Source organism: Zea mays, chromosome 10 (genome assembly GCF_902167145.1).
Source record: "Zea mays cultivar B73 chromosome 10, Zm-B73-REFERENCE-NAM-5.0, whole genome shotgun sequence".
Classification (NCBI taxonomy): Eukaryota; Viridiplantae; Streptophyta; class Magnoliopsida; order Poales; family Poaceae; genus Zea; species Zea mays.
Window position 1 is genome coordinate 107,078,524 of NC_050105.1, and position 21,481 is coordinate 107,100,004.

At 45.8% G+C, this 21,481-nt stretch overlaps 1 protein-coding gene across 3 annotated transcripts in view; it reads left to right on the forward strand.

Annotated features, from left to right (window-relative positions):
- The first annotated feature begins 445 nt into the window (after positions 1–445).
- Positions 446–21,481, forward strand: part of LOC103641538 (uncharacterized) — an 81,989-nt gene continuing 60,953 nt past the window's right edge. For all 3 annotated transcript variants that reach the window (XM_008664877.3, XM_008664878.4, XM_008664879.4), the window contains exons 1-9: positions 446–680; positions 769–884; positions 994–1,132; positions 4,450–4,548; positions 4,617–4,685; positions 4,797–4,931; positions 5,030–5,098; positions 15,275–15,330; positions 20,895–21,054. In XM_008664877.3, the coding sequence (XP_008663099.1) occupies positions 540–680; positions 769–884; positions 994–1,132; positions 4,450–4,548; positions 4,617–4,685; positions 4,797–4,931; positions 5,030–5,098; positions 15,275–15,330; positions 20,895–21,054 (984 nt within the window). In that variant the 5' untranslated portion in view covers positions 446–539. The remainder of the gene's footprint in view (positions 681–768; positions 885–993; positions 1,133–4,449; positions 4,549–4,616; positions 4,686–4,796; positions 4,932–5,029; positions 5,099–15,274; positions 15,331–20,894; positions 21,055–21,481) is intronic.

Sequence of the window (21,481 nt, forward strand, 5' to 3'; positions counted from 1 at the left end):
TAGTAATAGAGAAGAAATTATAGGAATGCAGGTTGATTCGAAAGAAATATAGTTTTTTTGAAAAATATTGATGCGGGACAACCGTTGAAACTGATGTTTTAATATAGTAGAGATAAAGAAGAGATTGTTTTTAGAGTGTATTTTTATAAAGTCAAGTTTAAAATATGGAGTGAGATTGATGATGTGATAAGAAGACCATTAAAAGTAGTCTTAGAGCATCTATAATAATTATGTAAAAGAACACCATAATTTGGCATACCTAAGATAATTTTGCCACACTTTTATAAATTATTGACGAGCAAAACCTATACAGTAGAAAAAAAATCTTGTCATAACTGTAGTTATAAACTAAACACTGGTCAAATTTGGTAAAACTTACTTAACCTTAGGAGTGACAAACACTCCACGATTTTCTAGACACGATCCAACAAAAAAAACCCAAAACTTACAAGCAACAAACACTTCATTATAAAAAAAAAAACAACAAACACTTCTCGGGTTCCTTTCTTCGTGCGCACTCCACTTTCGCCGGCGTCGCCATGGACGCCAACGTCGTGCAGCGCTGCCTCGAGGCCGGCGGCCGCGACTTCCTCTTCCACCATACCTCTTCCCCTCCCTCTCCGACCTCCGCCTCTGCCGCTGCATCCTCCTCCATCCTCCAATCTCTCCCCCTCCACGTGGTAAACCCTCTCCCTCTCGTCTCCTCTTCCTCGCATCATCCATTTCTCGATCTAATGTCCTAATCCCTTCCTCTACCCCTTCCCCCAGTCCTTCGACCGCGGGTATTACCTCCTCGTCAAGGCGATCCAGGAGCTGCGTGCGCGCAAGGACGGCCACGTCGTTACCGTCGGCATCGGCGGACCCACTGGCTCGGGCAAGACCAGGTTTCGGCGGCGGCGTCATCCGTTCCCCTCGACTAATCGCGCCATTTGTTGGGGGCGGTTGTTGGTTTGTTGTTGCTAACTTGTTATTTGGTGGCTTTGTGCTGCGCAGCTTGGCTGAGAAGGTGGCGTCGGTGCTAGGGTGCGTCGTGATCGTCTCCATGGAGGACTACCGCACGGCACCTGGTGTCGACGACGGCATCAGCGACGTCAATGCCGTCGATTTCGACGCACTTGCTCGCAACCTCCAGGTTGGGTCTGGGTCTTTTTCCTCACGACCCGTTGGGATTTGGGTGGGATTGGTTCAATGCTCACGAGCTAATTGCTTTACTGACGGGCCAGGGTCTGTTGAGAAATGGCGGGGTTTAACATTCTTGTCGATTGTTCCATTGGTAGGGCTAATTAATTTTGGATGTGGGGAGTGTACTTGTTTCCTGAAACAGAAGTGTCCAATGTTTTCCTTTTGGTTGTCAATTTCGTCCAGTTCTTTATGATTTGAATGATAAAACCGTGTCGGCATAGGCTCACATTTGTTGAATTTTGGGTACAAGGTTTTACTATATGACTTGTTGACTATTACTTGGCAATTTAACAACCTTTTGAACATTGGTTATGGTTGTCTAGTCATTGACTGCAAAGGGAAAAACAAATTGAACCTTCCCTTTTCAAATGTTATCCAGCTGATAAATAGTGATCACATGCAACTGAAATAGAAGGGCATGTCTTATTCTTGTATTAGATCTTTGCAGTTTCCTCAATCAAGGCTGATTACACATGATCACAAGGAAGACATTTAGGCTTGAATATCTTCTTTTGAAGCATTTTAGGGTTTCTTATTGTTAGGTGTGATAAAAACTGAAATTGTCTGATAGAGATAAATAAAGTGCTAAAAGTGTTATCTTCGCTTGGAACTCATGTACATCATCGACCAAATAAATAGTGGTGCCAGTATGTGTAAAATCCAGCCCCCTTGGTTCTGGTCTACTACCCTAGTAGCCTGTGAATTTATAATGCTTCAAATCTCATAATTAGTATATTGGAACGTGGAAATGTCCAGCTTTTGCAAGATTTGACATTCCCATCCATACCATGACTTTGTAATGTTTTGGCTTGATATATATATATATATATATATATATATATATATATATATATATATATATATATATATATATATATATATATATATATATGTTCTATTCATCAGCTAGGGTGATGACCCAACGGTCCATCACCTATAGTGGCCAAATAAGGCTTAGCTGCTCTTAGAACAAACATCACCCGGACCACCATGGCACGCGTGTCCGTTGCCCGCCCATGCCCCCACGTGGCTCCTCCCCACACACAGCTCCCTCTGCGCCACACGTCGACTCTATAGACGTAAACATTAAGGGAGTGTTTGGGATGGCTCCAATGTGGAGCTGTAGTTTATAATATCAATTTAAATAGTTTTAAAAATATTTTTAATCTAAATAATAAACAAAATGACTTATCTAAATGTCTTCTAAAGGCTTAAAGCTTCAACTCCATGATTTTTTGTAGCACCTAATGACCTGCTCCACTAACTCCACCAAATTTACTGGAGCAGGAGCTGTCCCAAACAGGGCCTAAGTCATTTCCCCTTCCGTTTCAGACATTCTAGCGTATATTAAGTTACTCTATCATCTTTTTATGTATACTCAGACATTCCTTGTCATTGGTTCAATCATTCTAGGCAGTATTAAGTCATTCTAGCGTCTAGACAACATTAAGTCATTCATACATTCAGTCAATGTTAAGTCATTCTAATTAACATTAAGTCATTCTAGTAAATATTATGTCATTTGCAGAAAACATTAAGTTATTATTGTTTTCAGCCATTTTTGGGGGTTTTCTCAGACATTTTCTTATGTCATTGGTTCAGTCATTCCATAAAATATTAAGTCATTCTAGGCTACATTTACATTAAGTCATTTCAGGCGGGGTGGACGGCTCGAGGTGGCTCGGCTCACGGTGGCCCGGCTCGACTCTCCTGGAGGGGGTGCTCGGTCTCCCGGATAGGCGAGCGTGCGGTGGGGCGGCTCGGTCGGCCGGCTAGGCGGTCGCGGGGGTGCGGGCTAGCTGCACCGAGCGGGTGGGTGGGCGCGCAGGGTGGTTCAGGTGATGTACCCTAGGTGAAGATGCACCTTTAAATCTCGACGAAAAAAACACAGCCCCCGAGTATTGTATCTAAGAAGAAAACCTTCTCACATAGGTCGAGAAAACCCCCGAATCCCTGCCCCACCCATACACAGCGACATCGAAGACCATGTGAGAACGACCGGGGCCGAGCCTTAGACCTGTGCTTTGGCGTGGGACAGACGAGGGGATTTTTTAACCATAGTCTGAAATTCGCTCCCACGGGGGTCGAACCTATGGCATGAGGAGTGCTACTCAGGTCACCTAACCAACTCAGCTAAAAGCCCTTTTGCTACCAGTAGGGGAAAGACCGCCCCGACCGTATTATATTAAGAAGCAGCTCAATCGGAGCCCCGACCGAGAAAGGCCACGAAAGCTGGCCTCCCAATGCATCATGAGGGTCCGCCCCTTATAAGTTAGATCTTTACTCGTGCTTTCAACTCTCCCAACCCCCTACACGAGGATCCAACCTTCATAGGTCAGTCCATCTCATGTGCACAAAACCAGGGGAACCAGTGAGTGACCTTTTTTTAACCTCAACCTTAAATTGCTTCCATTGGGATTCGAACTCAGAACCTAATGAGTGCTACTCAGACCACCTAACTAACTCAGCTAGGGGTCCTTTCGTGCATCTTTATATTAAGAAGAAAATAGAGGCCAAAAAAGGGGCCAGAAAACGATGAGAATTACCCCTTCATGGGGGTAAAAAACGAAAATACAGAAAAAATCCATCTGCTACCACACCTACAACAAACACTACCACCATGTACACAAGGCTAATCTTCTTGGTGGGAGGCTGACAAAAAACTAAGACCTTTAGCCCTAGCTGCCTCCCAAAACTTCCTTTCTTCTCCAGCTAGAGCCAACACAGCTGGCAAGCTTGGAGCTTGGATACACTGGAATCACCGCAATAGATGCATCTTTGTTAAAAATGTTTTGGCTTTACAAAATGTTGGTAGACTGGCTACCCATGGTTTTGGTATTTTACAGTGATGGTGTTCCATTGGACCTTTAGGGGCCGTTTGGCACAACTTTAGGTCTGAGATCTATGCTGCATCTATAGTTTGTAGATTAAGTTAAAGTGATTTAACTATTTTTATTTGATCTAAAATATTAATGAAATGGGTCATGCAAATGCACTTAACATGCCTGCAGCTCTAGATCTAGGATTTTCTAGAGCTACGGGTGACCAGCTCTAAGAAATCCATCTCAAGCTCTGCCAAACATGGCCATGAAAAGTTTGTAAAAGTAATGCTTGCTCAATTGATTGGCTCAATATATTAGATGGTAATTGTGCAATTTAATTGTATGGCATTTGTTTAGTTCAGGTGTTAATTGCACAAATTTCATTAATAACTTTCTGCATATTTTGGTGTTGATTAGTGCCCTTACAGTCATGTCTATTGAGCAGGATCTTGTGAAGGGTAAAGATACAATGGTGCCACTAGTTGATTTTCAAGAGAAGAAACGCACCGGATGGAGGGAACTGAGAATTTCTTCATCTGGAGTGGTGCAATATATCAGCAACACATGCTTCTACAAATTCTTTAACATGTCTTCTAATACAAGTTCTTCTAGGTGATTGTCGATGGTGCGTATGCTCTGCATTCAACACTACGATCATTGCTTGATATCCGAGTTGCTGTGGTAAACATGATAGTTGCTTACTTTCTATAAGTTATTTTGTTTAGACTTGCATTCTCACAGAACAATAGTATTACCTGTTATGTAACCATACAAGGTGCATATGAGTTTCAGGTTGGCGGCGTTCATTTTAGCCTGCTTTCTAAAGTTCAGCATGATATTGGAGATTCTTGCTCATTGGACTATCTAATCGACAGTATATTTCCATTGTTTAGAAAGCATATTGAGCCAGACCTGCATCATGCCCAAGTACTGCCTTTGTCTATGCATAACTGTTATCTTCTTTAGATTTCTGAGTATCATTTCGTTCTTTGGCAATGATGTTCCCTAGCTATTTGCTGGTGCAGATTAGGATTGATAACAGCTTTGTCTGCTCATTTCGAGAACCGTACTACAAGCTGAAGTGCAAAAATGAGGTCAGAAAAAGATTAATACTCCCTCTCCACAAAAGGATGCAACTATTGAATTTGTGCAAGAGAAACCAGCTTAACTTTGACCAAATTTTTAGTGAATAGGTTTAACATTTGTGTCTCCAACTAGGTTGACTACGAAATAATATTTCCTAGTAAATTTAATGGTACTGATTTTGTATCGTAAATGTTAGCATTTTTTTATGTAACTTTGGTCAGACTTCAAAGCATTTTGCTCCTCAACAAGTGAGAATCACATCCTTTTGTGGACAGATGGAGTACTATTGTTAATATCAACATTCCTGTTTTTTTCATGAAATAGTCAATTATTTCAGTTTGATGATTTCTATTAGTCTAGTAGATTTGACTAGACGAAAGTTTACTTTTCATTTGTGGCGGTATTTGTCTTTTGATGTTGAATAATCATATTGTCCTTCCTTTTGAAATCAATACTATTGTGTTTGTTTCCTCTCTTGTTAACCGTTGCACGAGTAATCTGATAACACTTCCTGCTATTTGGTTAGTAGTGCTAATGTTATGCAACCTACTTTAGTTAATAGTTAGTGTAGCATAATCTGTCGTGGCCAGAGTTTCAACTGTGGGGGATGTTAGATTGTTATCGGCCGATAGCTTGGCCCAAGAGGCCCATTAGGGTTGTAACTGTAAGGTAATGGGATTGCTTGTATTGCATAGGGGATGGTTACATATATAGACCCCGAAGAAACCCTAACCCTAATGGGCTGGCAGCCCAACAGTGGTGCCAACCCACCTACACATACATTTAGGAACACACAGTCTAACATCGCCCTGCAGCCACAACAGGAGCACCACAAATGATGAGACTGGGGTAGAAGTCGAAGGTAGGAGCTGATAGGCTGAAATCCCTTCGCAGTCGCAGCGTCACGAGGGTGTGAAGGTTGCGGCTGGAGTAGAGACCGGTGTGCACTCCGTGTAGATGATAGCCCCTAGATGCCGAGGGAGCCGAAGTCAAGGTGGAGCGCTGATGTGGCTTAGAGATGTCACTAACCTCGATTAGGCGAGATGATGACCCCCCTCGGGTACTGTAGCATTTATATAGGCAGACAAGAATATATGGGCTTTATGGGCCTTAACACCCCATGTCAAACTCAAGGCGGAAGTGGAGGATTTGAAGCATTGAGTTTGATTAGATGAAACTGATGTTGTGCCCTAGTTTGTGCTTTTGTGAAGAAATCTGCAAGCTGTAATTGTGAGGGCACATATTGAAGATCAATGGTCTTCTGATGACAATGAGATCTAGTGAATGATACATCAAACACCAATGTGTTTTGTGAGTTCACGCTTCACTGGATCATGACAAATTTGTATAGCTCTAGCGTTGTCGCAGTGAAGAAGCGTAGGCGAGTCACAAGAAACGTCTAGATCAGCCAAGAGCCAACGAATCCAGATAATCTCAGCAGTAGTCGTAGCCAGGGCTCGAAGTTCCGCTTCAGTACTAGATCTAGATACAACAGCTTGCTTCTTGGATTTCCAAGCAACGGGGGATGATCCAAGAAGAATACAGTAACCAGTGATGGAGCGACGATCTGTAGGATCACTGGCCCATGTAGCATCAGAGTAAGCATGAAGCTGAAGTGAGGAATTTGAGTCATAAAATAAACATTGTGTTTTTGTCCCCCATAAATATCTAAGCACACGAAGTAAGTGCCCATAATGAACTGATGTAGGAGCAGAGACAAACTGACTCAAGATGTGAACCACATGACAATATCTGGCCTGGTAACAGTAAGGTAAACTAAGCTGCCAACAGGATGTCTATATCGAGATGGATCCTCCAAAGGTGTCCCATCAGTCGGACGAAGAGATAAGTGAAGATCCATAGGTGTGGCAATAGTGCGAGTATCACTAAGACCAGAACGATCAAGAAGGTCTTGTATGTATGTACTTGGCCTGAGAGAGATAAATACCATTTTGAGTCTGCAAAACCTCAATGCCCAAGAAATAACTGAGTGCCCCCAAGTCAGACATTTGAAATTCCTTACTCAGATACGCCTTCACATGAGCAATATGGTCTGGATCATCGCCTGTAATCAACATGTCATCAACATATAGTAATAGCAACGTGCGTTCTCGTGAAGAAACATGAATGAACAATGCAGGATCATGATCACTAGAATAGAAACCACAAGCCTTGATGACAAAAATAAATCTCTCAAACCAAGCACGAGGAGCTTGTTTAAGACCATACAAGGCTCGACGGAGACGACATACATGCCCTGATGGAACCTCTATCCCAGGAGGTGGATGCATATAGACTTCCTCATGTAGATCACCATGAAGAAAAGCATTTTTGACATCCATCTGAGAGATAGTCCAAGAGGATGAGGCTGCAACAACAAGTAAAGCTCGGACAATAGTTAGATGGGCCACAGGTGCAAAAGTCTCATCATAGTCAATACCCTGAGTCTATTGAAAACCTCTGGCCACAAGACGAGCTTTATATCGCTCAATAGACCCATCAGATTTGGTTTTAACCTTGAAGACCCATTTGCACGTGATAGGTACAGCACCAGCAGGTAACGGAACAACATCCCATGTACATGTGCGATGAAGGGCATTCAATCCATCAGTCATATCAAGCTGCCACTCAGGTATACCAGAAGCCTCTTTATAAGATGATGGTTCAACAATGACTGCACCAGCACGGGGAAACCCATAACGTTCTGGAGCTGCAATAGTGCCACGGTCACGAAGATGATACCCCTGATTAAAAACAACATGAGAGTCATCATTGTTAGTACAAGTATCAGCAACAGGATCATCATCAAGACTGGCCGTGGGAGTAGAGCGAGGACGACGAATGTAAGTCTGAGTGACAAGTGGTTTGGAAGAGTAAGACTGAGATGGTGTGGAAGTGGAAGGTGGTGTGATGGGAATAAGAACATCTGGGGTAGAAACAGTAGATGGTGGTACTGATGAAGTTTGAGAAATGGGAGGAAGGCTCATGAAGGAGGTAGACTCTGTGGAATAAAAAGAAGAATGGGTGGAAGAGTTGTAAAAGAAGGGTCAGTTTTCATTAAAGCTCACATCTCGAGAAATACGCATGCGACAAGAAGATGAATCATAACATCGATAACCTTTATGTTCAGGGCTGTATCCAAGAAAAACACACTCAACAGATTGAGCAGTCAATTTAGTACGTTCACGAGGTGATAATAGTACATAACACGTACATCCAAAAACTCGAAGGTGGTCATATCGTGGAGGAGTGCCAAAAAGAACTTCACCAGGTGTTTTGCCAGAGAGTTTGGATGACGGTTGTCTATTGATGAGATAAACCGCAATAGAAACTGCACCCCAAAAATGTGAAGGGACAAAAGAATATATCAACAAAGTGCGAGCAGTTTCTATAATGTGACGGTGTTTGCGTTCAGCCACACCGTTCTGTGCATGAGCACCAGGGCAAGAAAGCTGAGCAAGAGTACCCTCTGAAGTAAAAAACTGGCGGAAATTATCAGATAAATATTCACCACCAGAATCAGAACGAAAGGTTTTAATATGAGTGGAAAATTGAGTGTGAATCATGCGAGCAAAGGATTTATAAATAGAAATAAGCTCAGAGCGGCGTTTCATGAAATAAATCCAAGTATAGCGAGAATGATCATCAATAAAAATGACATAGTATTTATATCCACCTTTTGACACAAAAGGTGCAGGACCCCAAATATTAGAGTGAACCAAATCAAAGGGTTCAACAGAATGAGAATCACTAGTAAAATATGGAAGTTGTATTTGTTTTCCAAGATGACAACCCTTACAATGAAAATCAGACTCAACCGAAGTATGACCTAAGCAACATGACTTTATTAGAGTAGACAATCTAGATCCACCCAAATGACCTAGATGATGATGCCACTGGGCAAAAGACGCAACAAAAGCAAGGGTAGCTGAAAGCACATGCGCTGGAGATGTAGCCAAGGAAGGAAGCCGCAAAGAGTCCAAGATGTAGAGGCAAGGAGCAGCTCTACGGCGACGACCAGTCCCAATCACTTCCCCTGTGCGAAGGTCCTGTACAAAACAAGATGAGTCATCAAATCCGACAAAGCAATTATGATCCGTAATTTGACCTACTGAAAGAAGGTCCATAGATAGCTCAGGAACAAAGAAAATATTAGGTACTGTAAAGTGTGGATCACAAAGAGAACCCTTATGAGTAATGTGGCATACAGTACCATCAGCTGTCTGCACCGAAGCACCATCTGTGACAGGTGTAGTAGAAGCCAACTTTGACTGATCAGATGCGACATGAAAGGAGGCTCCTGAATCAAGTACCCAGGCCGACTCTGAAGTACAAGCGGACGAAGTGGAAACAACAACAACTGAGCCTCTAGTAGATGGTCCTGGACCACGACCACGAGCAACACGTCGTGCACGGAAATCAGTCAACTTCTCAGGGAACTTGACAAAGCAAAGCTCAGATCGATGATTGGTCTTGCCACAATGATCACAAGGCTTAAAAACACTCTTAGGTTTCTGGGCAGCAGCTAACACACTGTGAGTATTACCACCAGTAGAAGATAGAGAATTAAGACGAGTCCTTTAAGCCAGTAAATCAGACAACGCCTTAGCCATTGTGAGTGTCAGAACCCTGAAGTAAACGAGCACGAAGAGAATCAAACTCGGCCCGAACGACCATAACAAATCTGTAAGTGAAGAACTTCTCAATAAACTTATGAGCCGGACACGGATCAGCAGTACAAGCAAGCACCATAGATGTCAAAGCACTCATCAGGCGATCAAAGGCTGAGTAGTACTCATCAATACTCATATCATTTTGCTCAATAACATGTGTCTGCTGCATGAGAGTGTGTAATAGAGCACCACTGTCCTCAACAAAACGCTCCTTCAAATGAGACCAGATGGCTTTAACAGTTTTAAATTTAGACAAACTCATAATCATAGACGGTTTGACGCTGTTCACCATAGCAGCCATCACTTTACCATCATTAAGCTGCCATGTTTTGATATCAGCAGCATTGCGACGATCATCCGCAAGAACGGGTGCCACATCAGTCAAATGAAAGAGTAATCCATGTCCCCTGAGTGCAGTCTCAACACAGAAAGCCCACTTCGAATAATTTTGATCATCAAGAGTGATATTAACCACAATAGCATTTGTCGCCATATTGAATTCAATGAAAATCAGGGAGAACAGGAGACCTGAAACCAAACAAACCAGAAGAGCCGCAACTGACAGTAGCCCGAGTTGGACGAGTTGACGGAGGTCCTGGGCGCGGAAGCCGAGTTGGACAGCAGCTGCTGCCCTGATGCAGTTAACCAAGGTCACCGTGACTCTGCCCGCAATGGCAGCCACTGGCGCAGAAGCAGGGACAACGCAGATCCAGATTTGCGGAGGCGACGGACGGCACAGAAGGCCAGATCCGCAGCCCTTGTCCCAGGCGGCGGACGACACATAAAGCGACCAGGCAGGGCACAATAGGTGGCGGCGCAGATCCGGATCTGCAGCCCTTGCGGCGTGCAGCAGGCGGATGACGGGTGAGGATGGCGGACGACGGCAGGGCGCAACAGGTGGACGGTGCAAAAGGGGCGGACGACGCAGGCACAGAAGCCTAGATCCGCGGCCCGCGGACGACACAGGAACCGGACGACAAAGGAGGGAAGGGGAGAAGCCGGCTGCGACAACGACTGAGGATGGCAGAAGCCGCGACGGCGACAGAGGAGGGAAGGGAAAAGGCCGGCCGCGACGGCGGCTGAGGATGCGCGACAGCAGGCCGGTGAGCTGGCCGCGATGTGCGGATGGCCGGATGGCTGGCCATGATGGGCAGACGGCGCAGCAACGGCGCGACAGCGCCAAAAAAATGGATCAGGGCCGGGTTTAGGTGTAAACCCTAACCCTAACCTGCTCTGTTACCATGTCACTAACCTCGATTAGGCGAGATGATGACCCCTCGGGTACTGTAGCATATATATAGGCAGACAAGAATATATGGGCTTTATGGGCCTTAACAAAAGACACGTAGCAGCAACCTCGTTTTTCAGGGGAGGGGGGTCGACGTTCGAGCGTCAACGGTCGGCGGGGCGACGCAACAAAAAGGACATCAGCAGCCTCATGTATCTTCTTGCTTCTTCCCTCGTCCGGTCGACGAGGAGCCCCACCAGGGGGCCGGGGGCAGCGCACATGTCTGTGCTGGTCAGGGTGGCCGCGCCGGTCTCCGGCCAGGGGAGTCAGCGGTGGCAGAACAGAAGAGGCAGCGGCGGACCTGGCTGGGAAGGCCACGACAGCGACGGATCCAGCCATGAAGATGGCGGATCTAGTCGGGAAGGCCACAACAACGACGGAACCGCCGGAAAGGCCACGACGGCGACAGATCCAACGATGGCGGGACAAAGAAGGGGGAGGGCGGCAGGGCGGGTCCAGCCAGGCAGGGGGCTGCGCCAGATCCAACCAGGCAGGGTGACATCACCTACGACGGAAGAAGTTTGAAGAAGAGAGAGAGAGGCGCTGTAGGGGTGGCTCAGGCGAGGAGCACAGATATGTGAGACTCACCGCTGGAGGCGGAGGCCTCGAGCTCGAGCAGCGCGTCGCCCGCGACGGAGAAGACAAAGACGCGACCGCGGGAGTTCCCGACGACGCTGCCTGAACGCGCGCCCACGCGGAAGCGGCGGCGCAACAGCCGACTCCCACTAAGTCGAGGAAGCCTGCGCCGGGAAAGGAGGCGTCAACGTTGGGGAGGGGGAGGCAACCACGATGAGCAGGGAGAGGGGTCTGCCATGGCGGCTAACACGCGCATGCCTGGAGGGAGAGGCTTGTAGAGCAGCCACCAGTGCGCAGGCGCACGAGCTTGCGGAGCTGCCACCACCGACGGTCATAGTGGGAAAGAAAGGCCGTGCTTCGTCCATGGCGGCGCGGCGGCGCTACGCGCCTGCTCTCGCATGCTCGGAGCAGATCGAGCCACGACCCTGCACGAGGAAGAAGGCGACGACCATCTCGAGGTCGATGATGCCACACGGAGGCGGAGTTGGCGTGACCTCCATGGCTTGCGCACTTGTTGCGGGGGAGGTACCGACTTGCTTGCGTGGAGTCGTGGCGGCCCGTCACCTGCCGCCCCGGTGGCCAGGGCTACTGGCTCGCCCTGCACGCACGCTCGCACGACATTCATGGCTCGCAGCGGCGGTTGCGGCTTCAGCTTCTATCCAGGGTAGGGGAAGGCGGGGTTGGAGGCAGAGGGGTGGGGGCTGCCCCCGGGAGTGAAGGACGATCCTCTCGGGGATGGCGGCGCGGAAGCAGGTGGAGGCCCCTGCCTCTAGAGCAGGTGGCGGCTGGGAGAAGGCAGGAAGGAGGAAGCAGTCTGATATCATGCGAGAGAATGGGATTGCTTGTATTGCATGGGGGATGATTACATATATATAGACCTAGGGGAAACCCTAACCTTAATGGGCCGGCAGCCCAACAATGGTGCCAGCCCACCTACACATACATATAGGAACACACTCTAACAGTAACCCTAGGCTATGTAACCCTAGACTGCAGTCTAGTGCAATTCATTTAATTCTTTTCCCCTTTCACACATCTTCACATAATCACAACAATCAACAAATAGTTAATAATTTTCTTGCCATCTCAGTTTGTTAAGATTATTCCAGGTGTTGAGATTTGTGTATACTATTCTTTAGACAGATTGATGTAAGTAGCTACCTGTTGGGGCTTACCACGATTTGAGAGGATGCATATCAATTGCAATTAAGGAGGAATATCATATAGAGTATATGTAATTATACTTTACACTGGAACCCTGGTGTACTCATGCCTCGGTATGCTCTGCTGCTGGACATCTCCAGGGCCACAACCTTGTGCCTCCCATTTGTATTTCCTGCTCCAGTCCCATGTCAGCCTATGAGAATTGGCCAATAAGAAACTAGGTTGCACTTTGAAGTATCCCATCCCACCTAAGATTCCTTGTATCAGAAGTTCTTATTGAAAACCCTTCAGTCTTTTCAAGAATGATACCTTAGTACCTTACTCTATTGTGGGTACATGAATATGAAATCTATGGCAATTTTGTTCACCTTTTTTTTTTCTCGAACACGCAGGAGAGCTGCGTATCATTTCATAAAAGAGAAATAAGAGGACATGACACAAATGCACACACCCACACGCAAGCAACAAGACACCCACACACAACACCCCCACAACACACAAAGGCTACACACCACACACAAAGACTTGCTAGGGCTAAGGCCGTCAACATGGAAAGGTCTTTGGCGGTTTGGCCCCAGCCACACACCACAAACTGAAGTCACCCTCAGCCAAGCCTAACACGCTAGACAAATTAGGAGCGACCCTCTTGAAAACACAGTCGTTGCGGTGGCGCCAAATAGCCCAAGCTCCAAGGATCACCAGCGAGTTGAATCCCTTTCTGTGAGGGCCATCCACAAGATCAACCGAAGTCACCAAACTGCTCCACCAATCATCCAGTTTGTCATCTGAAGGGCCTGGAAAAAGGGCAGCCAAGCCAAACCGGTGCAAGAGATGAAACCAAAACTGCCTCGAGAAGACACTTGGTCAAAAGATGGTTTATGTTTTTGGCCTCTTGGTGACAAAGTGGACAAGCAGCCAGGTGGGGGAGTCCCCTCCTCTCCAGGCGATCTGCAGTCCAACAACTATCTTGCAAAACCAACCAAATGAAGAATTTGCACTTGGCAGGCGGCCAAGACTTACATACCCTCTCAAAGGGCCTAAACATAGTGGACCCAAAAAAGGTAACCTCATAAGCTGACTTAGCGGAATATTCCTTTGGACTGGAGAAACGCCAAAAATGTTTATCAGAAAAACCAGGCCACAGTAGCACACTGGAAGTGGCATCACATAGCTGTAGGACCTCAACAATAAGCTCCGGGGTAACCAAGCCTCTCAAGTCACTGACCCAACACATTTTGTCCATGGCTTCCGCCACCGTTCTCTTGTTAACCAAGATAGCAGGAACAGCAGTGAAAACATGTGGAACTAAATCAGGAATGCGTTGCCCCAAAAGCCACCTGTCCTTCCAAAATAAAATATTGCGGCCATCACCGAGAACTGAATCCATGCCATGAATAAACAAGGACTGAACCATCCCATTGGTTTTCAAGGGCAAATCAGCCCAAGGCTTGCTTGGATCAGTTTTAGCAAGCCAAAGCCACCTAACCCTCAATGCCCAGTTGAGACAATGGATATCAGAGATACCGAGGCCCCCAAGCTCCTTTGGCCTAGTAACTTTGCGCCAAGCCACCAAGCAATGTCCTCCATTAGCTTTCTTTCTTCCTCTCCAAAGGAATCCCTGCCTAACCTTATCAATGGCTTTGAGAGCCCATTTAGGCAAGTCGACAGCCATGGCGTGATAGATAACCGTTGCCGTGAGCACAAACTGAACAATAGTGGCTCGCCCAGCCCTCGTCATTAGGTCGGCCTTCCAACCAGGTAAGAGGTCGGCCAGCCGATCAGTGAGAGGCTGAAGTTGAGCCTTGGACAACTTCTTAAGGGAGAGTGGTAAACCCAGATATTTGATAGGAAACTCATCAATCTTACAGGGGAAAACATCCATGACTTCTTGCACAACCAGTTGAGAGCACCGAATAGGGGCCACCGAACTTTTATGCACATTAGTTTTCAGCCCTGTAGCGTCTCCAAATAAGTCCAAAATCCTAGTTACCATGTCCAGTTCAGCAGCAACAGGTTATGTATCACGTTGGCAGTGGAGTTCTGATTATGTATTGTTTTTTCTGTTTGCTTCCTTTTCACTAGTTTTGCCTGATCATTTGTGACATTTCATGATAAAATACTGCTGTTTAACTATTCAGTGGAAAACCGACATGATGTCTTCTTTATATTGAAATGTTAATTTGGGAGTGCTACTTCTGCAGACAGATGCATTTAGTATTGTGGTGCTTTGTCTATGCATACCAAATTGAACTGTAAATTGCAAATGCTAAATGTGCAAAGCGTTGATCTTGGAGAGCATAGTTTTTTTTTCTCGAATACGAATGAGAGCTGCATATCATTTATTTATTCATTTGTCTTCATATTGCAGTATTGAGCTTGTGTGATTCTTGATGTGGTACACAATTTGTAGCTATGGTTAGTTGGTAACTCATTCTATCTTTTTATATTCTTTGTTTTTTTTAACTTTTTGTCTTTTGTTGTAGTCATCAGATGGCAAGAAGTTATATTCTTTTGAACAAAATAAAGTGGAAACTGAGAAGTGAGTCCATGTATCCTCTTCACCCTCTTATTTTATTTGTTCACTCGGCTGGAGTTTTTCAGAGAGCTTAAGGTTGTCAAGATCGTGATATAGGTTGTAGGAGTGCACATTCCTGCAACTGTACAGTTTGGAGCCTTGGACTTAATCTAGATAGGTCCATGGATATGACCTTAATAGAATCATTAACTATTTGTGCTCAGGATTGTTAGCATGGTTAATATCTGCTATTAATAGCTGATGGCTGCCTCGTGAGTTTCTGCCCAGTGTGCTGCCTAGGGGCTCTTCCAGTAGCCTGGGATCATTAACTATTTGTGCTCAGGATTGTTAGCATGGTTAATATCTGCTATTAATAGCTGACGTCTGCCTCGTGAGTTTCTGCCTTTCTGTCCAGTGTACTGCCTAGGGGCTCTTCCAGTAGCCAGGGATTCTCCTAATTCTCTACTTTAGCTTCTTCTATTAATACTTGTAACAGACCCTTTGTCTATTGAGAAGTACACGAGTAGGTTTGTGCTCTAATATGGTATCAAGAGACTTCTGAGATCCTGTGATCTTTTCCTTCCACACCATCCGATTTCCGCAGTCCTGTCACGATCGCCGTTCCCCTTGGCCGTCGGTGAGCAACCACGGCGTGAGGTCAGGCCTGCCGCCGAAGATGACACGCTCAACTCAGAGTAAATGTGCAACAGAAATCTCTATTTCTTTTCTGTCCTCTGTTCGTTACCACTGAGCACCGTTATACTCACTCTAGCAGGCCAGCCCAGACACATGGCCCACACACACACACCCTTGTTTAGCCCATCTACACACACAATAGACTCAATTCAAACACACACCCACAGCCACGGTCCCTGCTTACTTCTCGCTGCTGCCTGCATCGACTCCTCCCTGATCGTGTGCCTGCCTTTGCGGTGGCACAAAGGCCGGATGTCACATTACCGCCCCGTTGAAACGTTGCTCGTCCCCAAGCAACAGCATGACATGTAATGCATTTGCTCATCCTGAAGCTGCTATTCTGAAGATGGACAAGTAGACTGTCATGAAAAAAAACTTCAGATTCTGAATACCCGGGTCCCAAGGTCTAAGTATCCAAAGAATAAACAAAAGTGTCAAGGTCCCTTTTTGTGTATAGAGTATCAAGTTGAACTGCTGAAATTTATGATAATTGCCATTGAGCACACATCTGAAGCGGTGTCTCACTTCCTTTGCTGGGAAGGCAATCCGAAGCGGTGTCTCTTCCCTGTCACCTGCGGAGAAGCATAAGTGGAGAGAGAGACACACCTTTTTATGCGCTTACCTTGAGGAGGCGGGGCGGCGCCCGTGGGTTGTGTCAGTCGGACGGGACGTGTGGCCCCTAGGTGGGAGTTAATGCGACGGGACGCAACAGCCCGTGGGCTATCCGTTGCGGCGCGCATGCGTGCGGAATCCGAAGAGATAAAATCCGTTTCCGGATTTGACCTTTTGATGTGGGAGGGCTCGGCTCTGACCTCGGTGGGTCCGTCGGTCCCTATATATATGTCCGGCAGGGGTCCCTCTCGGTTCTTACCTTACTTTTGCCTTCCCAGCCCTAGCCACCTCTGCTTTTTTCGTCCGCAACCAAGAGTCGCGCACCGAGACGAGAGGAGCAAAAAAGAGCCCATGCACCTTTTCTCCGCCGCTTCCCTTCTTTGCCATGGCTAAGAAGTTCAACATCCTTGCTCCCCGCGACCCATGGCCCTTCTCCTCCGTGACCGACGAAGACCTGCAGGGCTTGGTCGATTGGGGGCTGCTTCGCCCCTGCTCCTTCAGGAGTTCGGGGCGCACCCCGAGTGGCTCACCCCTGGGGACGAGGAGCTGACCCCGCCCATGGATTTCTATTTTCCCAAGGGTAATTTCTTTTAGGGCTAGTTTGGGAACCCCATTTTTCCAAGGGTTTTCTATTTTTCCAAGGGACTACCCTTGTGAAAATAGAAATTCCTTGGGAAAATGGGGTTCCCAAACTAGTCCTAAAAGAAAAAACAGACATGCGGTGTGCAACAAAATTAAACTATTTTTTTCTCGAAACACACAGGAGAGCTGCGCATAATTTGTATTAAGAAGGAGATAGGTCTGAGAACAGACCGGGGTACAAACGACTCCTTACGGAGGTCGAAAACACAAATACAGAAACACACTCATCCCTTATCTATGACACAACAGTAGGCCCTCCTAGTCTTAAGGCCATAAGCCCCTAAGCCCTCTAGCCCCGGCCATACCCCACAGCGTAGCATCCTCCTGGATGTGCTGCAGTATATCTCTAGTGCTCGGGGAAGCTCCCTCGAAGACACAGGTGTTTCGATGTTTCCACAGCCACCAAGCCACGAGGATTACCAACGTGTTAAAACCTTTTCTCTTCTCTTTAGAAACCTGGCCTTCAGCATTGCTCCACCAATCTTGGAAAATCATGTCCTCAGGCCCAGGTGCCAGGTAATGCAGCCCCACTTTACACCACACCTGCCACCAAATGTTTCTAGAGAACACACAAGAGAGCAAAATATGCTGGACTGTTTCTTCATGTTGATCGCAAAAGAGGCATTTGTCATGATGATCCATACCTCGCCCGACCAATCTGTCAGCCGTCCAACACCGGTTGAGAGAGGCTAGCCAAATGAAGAATTTACATTTTGGAGGAGCCCAACTCTTCCAAATTCTTTTAGCCGGCTCAAAAGATGTTGTACCGTTCCAAAAGCTGTTATAAGCCGTCTTAGAGGAATAAAGGCCAGAAGCGCAAGGCACCCAAATGCGGACATCAGGAACTCCTGTCTGTAAATGAACATCCTGAATTAGATCCCAAACCAGAAGGAACTCCCTGATGACAACAGCAGTCAGACCCCCAGAGATATCCTGAATCCAACTATTATCAGCAAGAGCCTCCTGCACCGTACGACCTGTCTTTACCCTACTCGGAATACGACTGAATAGGTAAGGGGCAAAAAATGCAATAGATTGTCCTTGAATCCATCTATCCATCCAAAAGAGGGTTGTGGCACCATCCCCCACAGAAGAGTGAACCGAGGCCCGAAAGAGAGCTTCAGCATTTGGATGAACTTTTATGTCGAACTCAGTCCATGGTCTCTCTACTTGTGTTTTTCTGAGCCAGAGCCATCTCACATTAAGAGCCCAACCAAGGATTTCCAGGTTGTGAATACCCAAGCCGCCAAACTTAAGTGGTCGACACACCCTTGTCCATCCAACAACACAATGGCCTCCCTTGATATCTTTTCTGCCCTTCCAGAGGAAACCCCTGCGAATCTTGTCAATGGCTTTGATAACCCATTTAGGGCATAACCGGACAAGAAGATGGTATATAGGAATGGCAGTGAGGACAGCCTTAACCAATGTCAGTCTTCCAGCATTGGTGATCAGGGCAGATTTCCACCCTGGCAATTTGTCAGCCACCTTGTCAATAAGTTCTTGAAAAGCAATCTTTGGAAGCTTCTTTACCGATAGAGGCAGTCCCAAATATCTACAGGGGAACTGCTGCACATTACAAGGGAAAATCTCCTGGGACATGTCAACTTGCTGCTCATTACAATGTATGGGTGTGATGCTACACTTGTTGATATTTGTGACAAGACCTGTAGCTTCCCCAAAAATCCTTAATATTTCCTTCAGCAAATTGAGCTCATCTATTTCAAGCTTTAAAAACAGCACCACATCGTCTGCATATAAGGAAATGCGTTGGCCCCTACCGCGCCTTAGAAGAGGTTGCAACAAACCCAGATCTTGCGCCTTTAGTATCAGCGAGTTGAGGACATCCATAACAATGATAAAGAGCATAGGGGACAGGGGGTCCCCCTGCCTAAGACCTCTTCTGTGATGAATAATATCCCCAGGCTCTCCATTAACCAAGACCCTAGTAGTGGAAGAACTCAGGACCCTTGAGACTATTCCACACCACAGAGGACCAAAACCCAAATGTCTAAGAACCTCAAAAAGGAAGGTCCAAGAGACAGAGTCAAAAGCCTTTCCAATGTCCAACTTCAATAAGATTCTAGACATTTTTTGCCCATAAATAGCCTTGGCTGTTTGCTGCACCATGACAAAATTATCATGTATACTTCTACCTTTCACAAACGCACTTTGGTTCACAGAGATCAAGTCATGGAGCTTAGGAGCAAGTCTATTAGCCAAAATCTTGGTAACAATTTTTGCAAAACTGTGAATTAGGCTTATTGGCCTAAAATCCTTCACCTCAATGGCCTCACTCTTCTTTGGCAACAAAGTAACATAGGCTGAGTTGAGCAGATATAATCTAGAAGCATCCCCCTGCCAAACTTTCTTCAAGGCTGACATAAAATCCATTTTGATGATAGGCCAAACCTTTTTGTAAAATCTACCTGTGTACCCATCTGGCCCCGGGGCCTTGTCAGAAGGAAGCGACCTGATGGTGTGCCAAACCTCCTCCTCGGTGACCATCTGCTCAAGTTCTTGGAGGTTCAAAGGACATCTATGAAAGGCTTCCAGATTCAGGGCTGAAGCTCTGGGAGGGACCATTCCAAGCAGCGAATTATAAAAATCCCAAACAGCCTCCTTCTTCTCCTTTTGATCAACGATTAATCTGTTTTGAACCTGGATTTTTCCAATAAAATTCTTCTTTTTCTATATCTGGCGTGCTGGTGAAAGTATTCAGTGTTGGCATCACCTTCTTTCATCCACAACAGCCTACTCCTCAAACGGGCTATGGTTCTCTCAAGGGAAACCAAAGCCAAAGAATGATGTTTTAAACATTGTCTAAGCCACTCTTCTTGTGGGGATAGAGATCTAGAATCTCTTGCAATTTCCAGCTTATGAAGAATTTCTTTAGCCATCAACACCTGTCTTTTTATGTTGCCCACCTTTTTCTGACTCCAAGAATGCAGATGTTTGGACAGCCTCTTTAGTTTCCCAGCAAAACGCTGTAGAGGGCAGCAGCCCTCCAAAGGTTGCAGCCAAGACTGCTGCACTTCATCCATAAAACCCTCCATTCTTGTCCAAAAACTCTCAAAATGAAACCTTCTTTTTCCTTGTACGAGTTCATGCAAACCAAGCAAAAGGGGACAGTGATCAGAAATCAAGGAAGCTGAGCTTTGAAGGACAGAGTTGGGATATAAGGTTTCCAAATCTGCAGTATGGAACACCCTGTCTAAACGGACCAGGGTGGGGGAAGATCTCTCATTGGACCATGTGTATTTCCTTCCAAGCAAAGGCAGCTCCTTCAGATTCAGCTTGTTTAACAGACGTCTAAATCTTCCCATCATGGCTCTGTTTAGGTTGCCATTGTTTTTATCTTCAGCTCAAAGACTTGTATGGGGTAGCACATGTTCACATTCATAATTAATGTGTAGTGTGTAGACTGTAACCGAAGAATGCATGTGCACAAAATCTATGTTTTCAATTTTCATTTAAAATATATATGATGTTATCTTGCAGGATCATAATTTTATGATTGATTACAGTGAGATGGTAAAGATACTACCTAGATCAGGATCGTGATAGCCTTTTTAAAATTCCCTTGTACCTTCATCAAGGTTTTTGGTTTGTGACAACTGGTTTCTCAATTATTCCAGCTTTATTGAGATGTACCTTAGGCCGCCTTTTGCTTCTGAAGAAATGAAGATTGATGATTGGATTAAGGTTAGGCAATGTGGAATAAGATACTATCTATCTCTCGGAGACCAAAGGATTGTTGACAAGTACTTCATAATCCGTCCAAAAGCTGAGTTTGAGGTATACACTGATCTTCAAAGGATCTGTTTTGTGTTTCCTTAAGTTGCCAAGTTACTGAAAACTTGCTTTGGTTTGTCATTCTGGTAAACCAATAGGTGTGGCTTACTATGGTGAAGCATTATATACTGCAGTGTTTAGAGCACACTGCAAACTGACGGCATGCTTCACTCAGGCATGTAATAGATGTTAGGCTATTTTCCTCATATATGAAGGAGAGCTGTTACATGCGCAACAACAGATACCCAAAACTATGATTACATTAGTTTCCTGGAAATAAAATGAATTATCTCATCTAGTAGGCATTGATGAACTTCACAGCATGCTGTACTTGTCCTTTGGATACTTGGTGATGCTTCGTGGAAAATGCAATTGTTGCCTTTTTTTCACATCAACCAAGCTGCCCGAGTTATTGGAAAGAGCAGTGCTT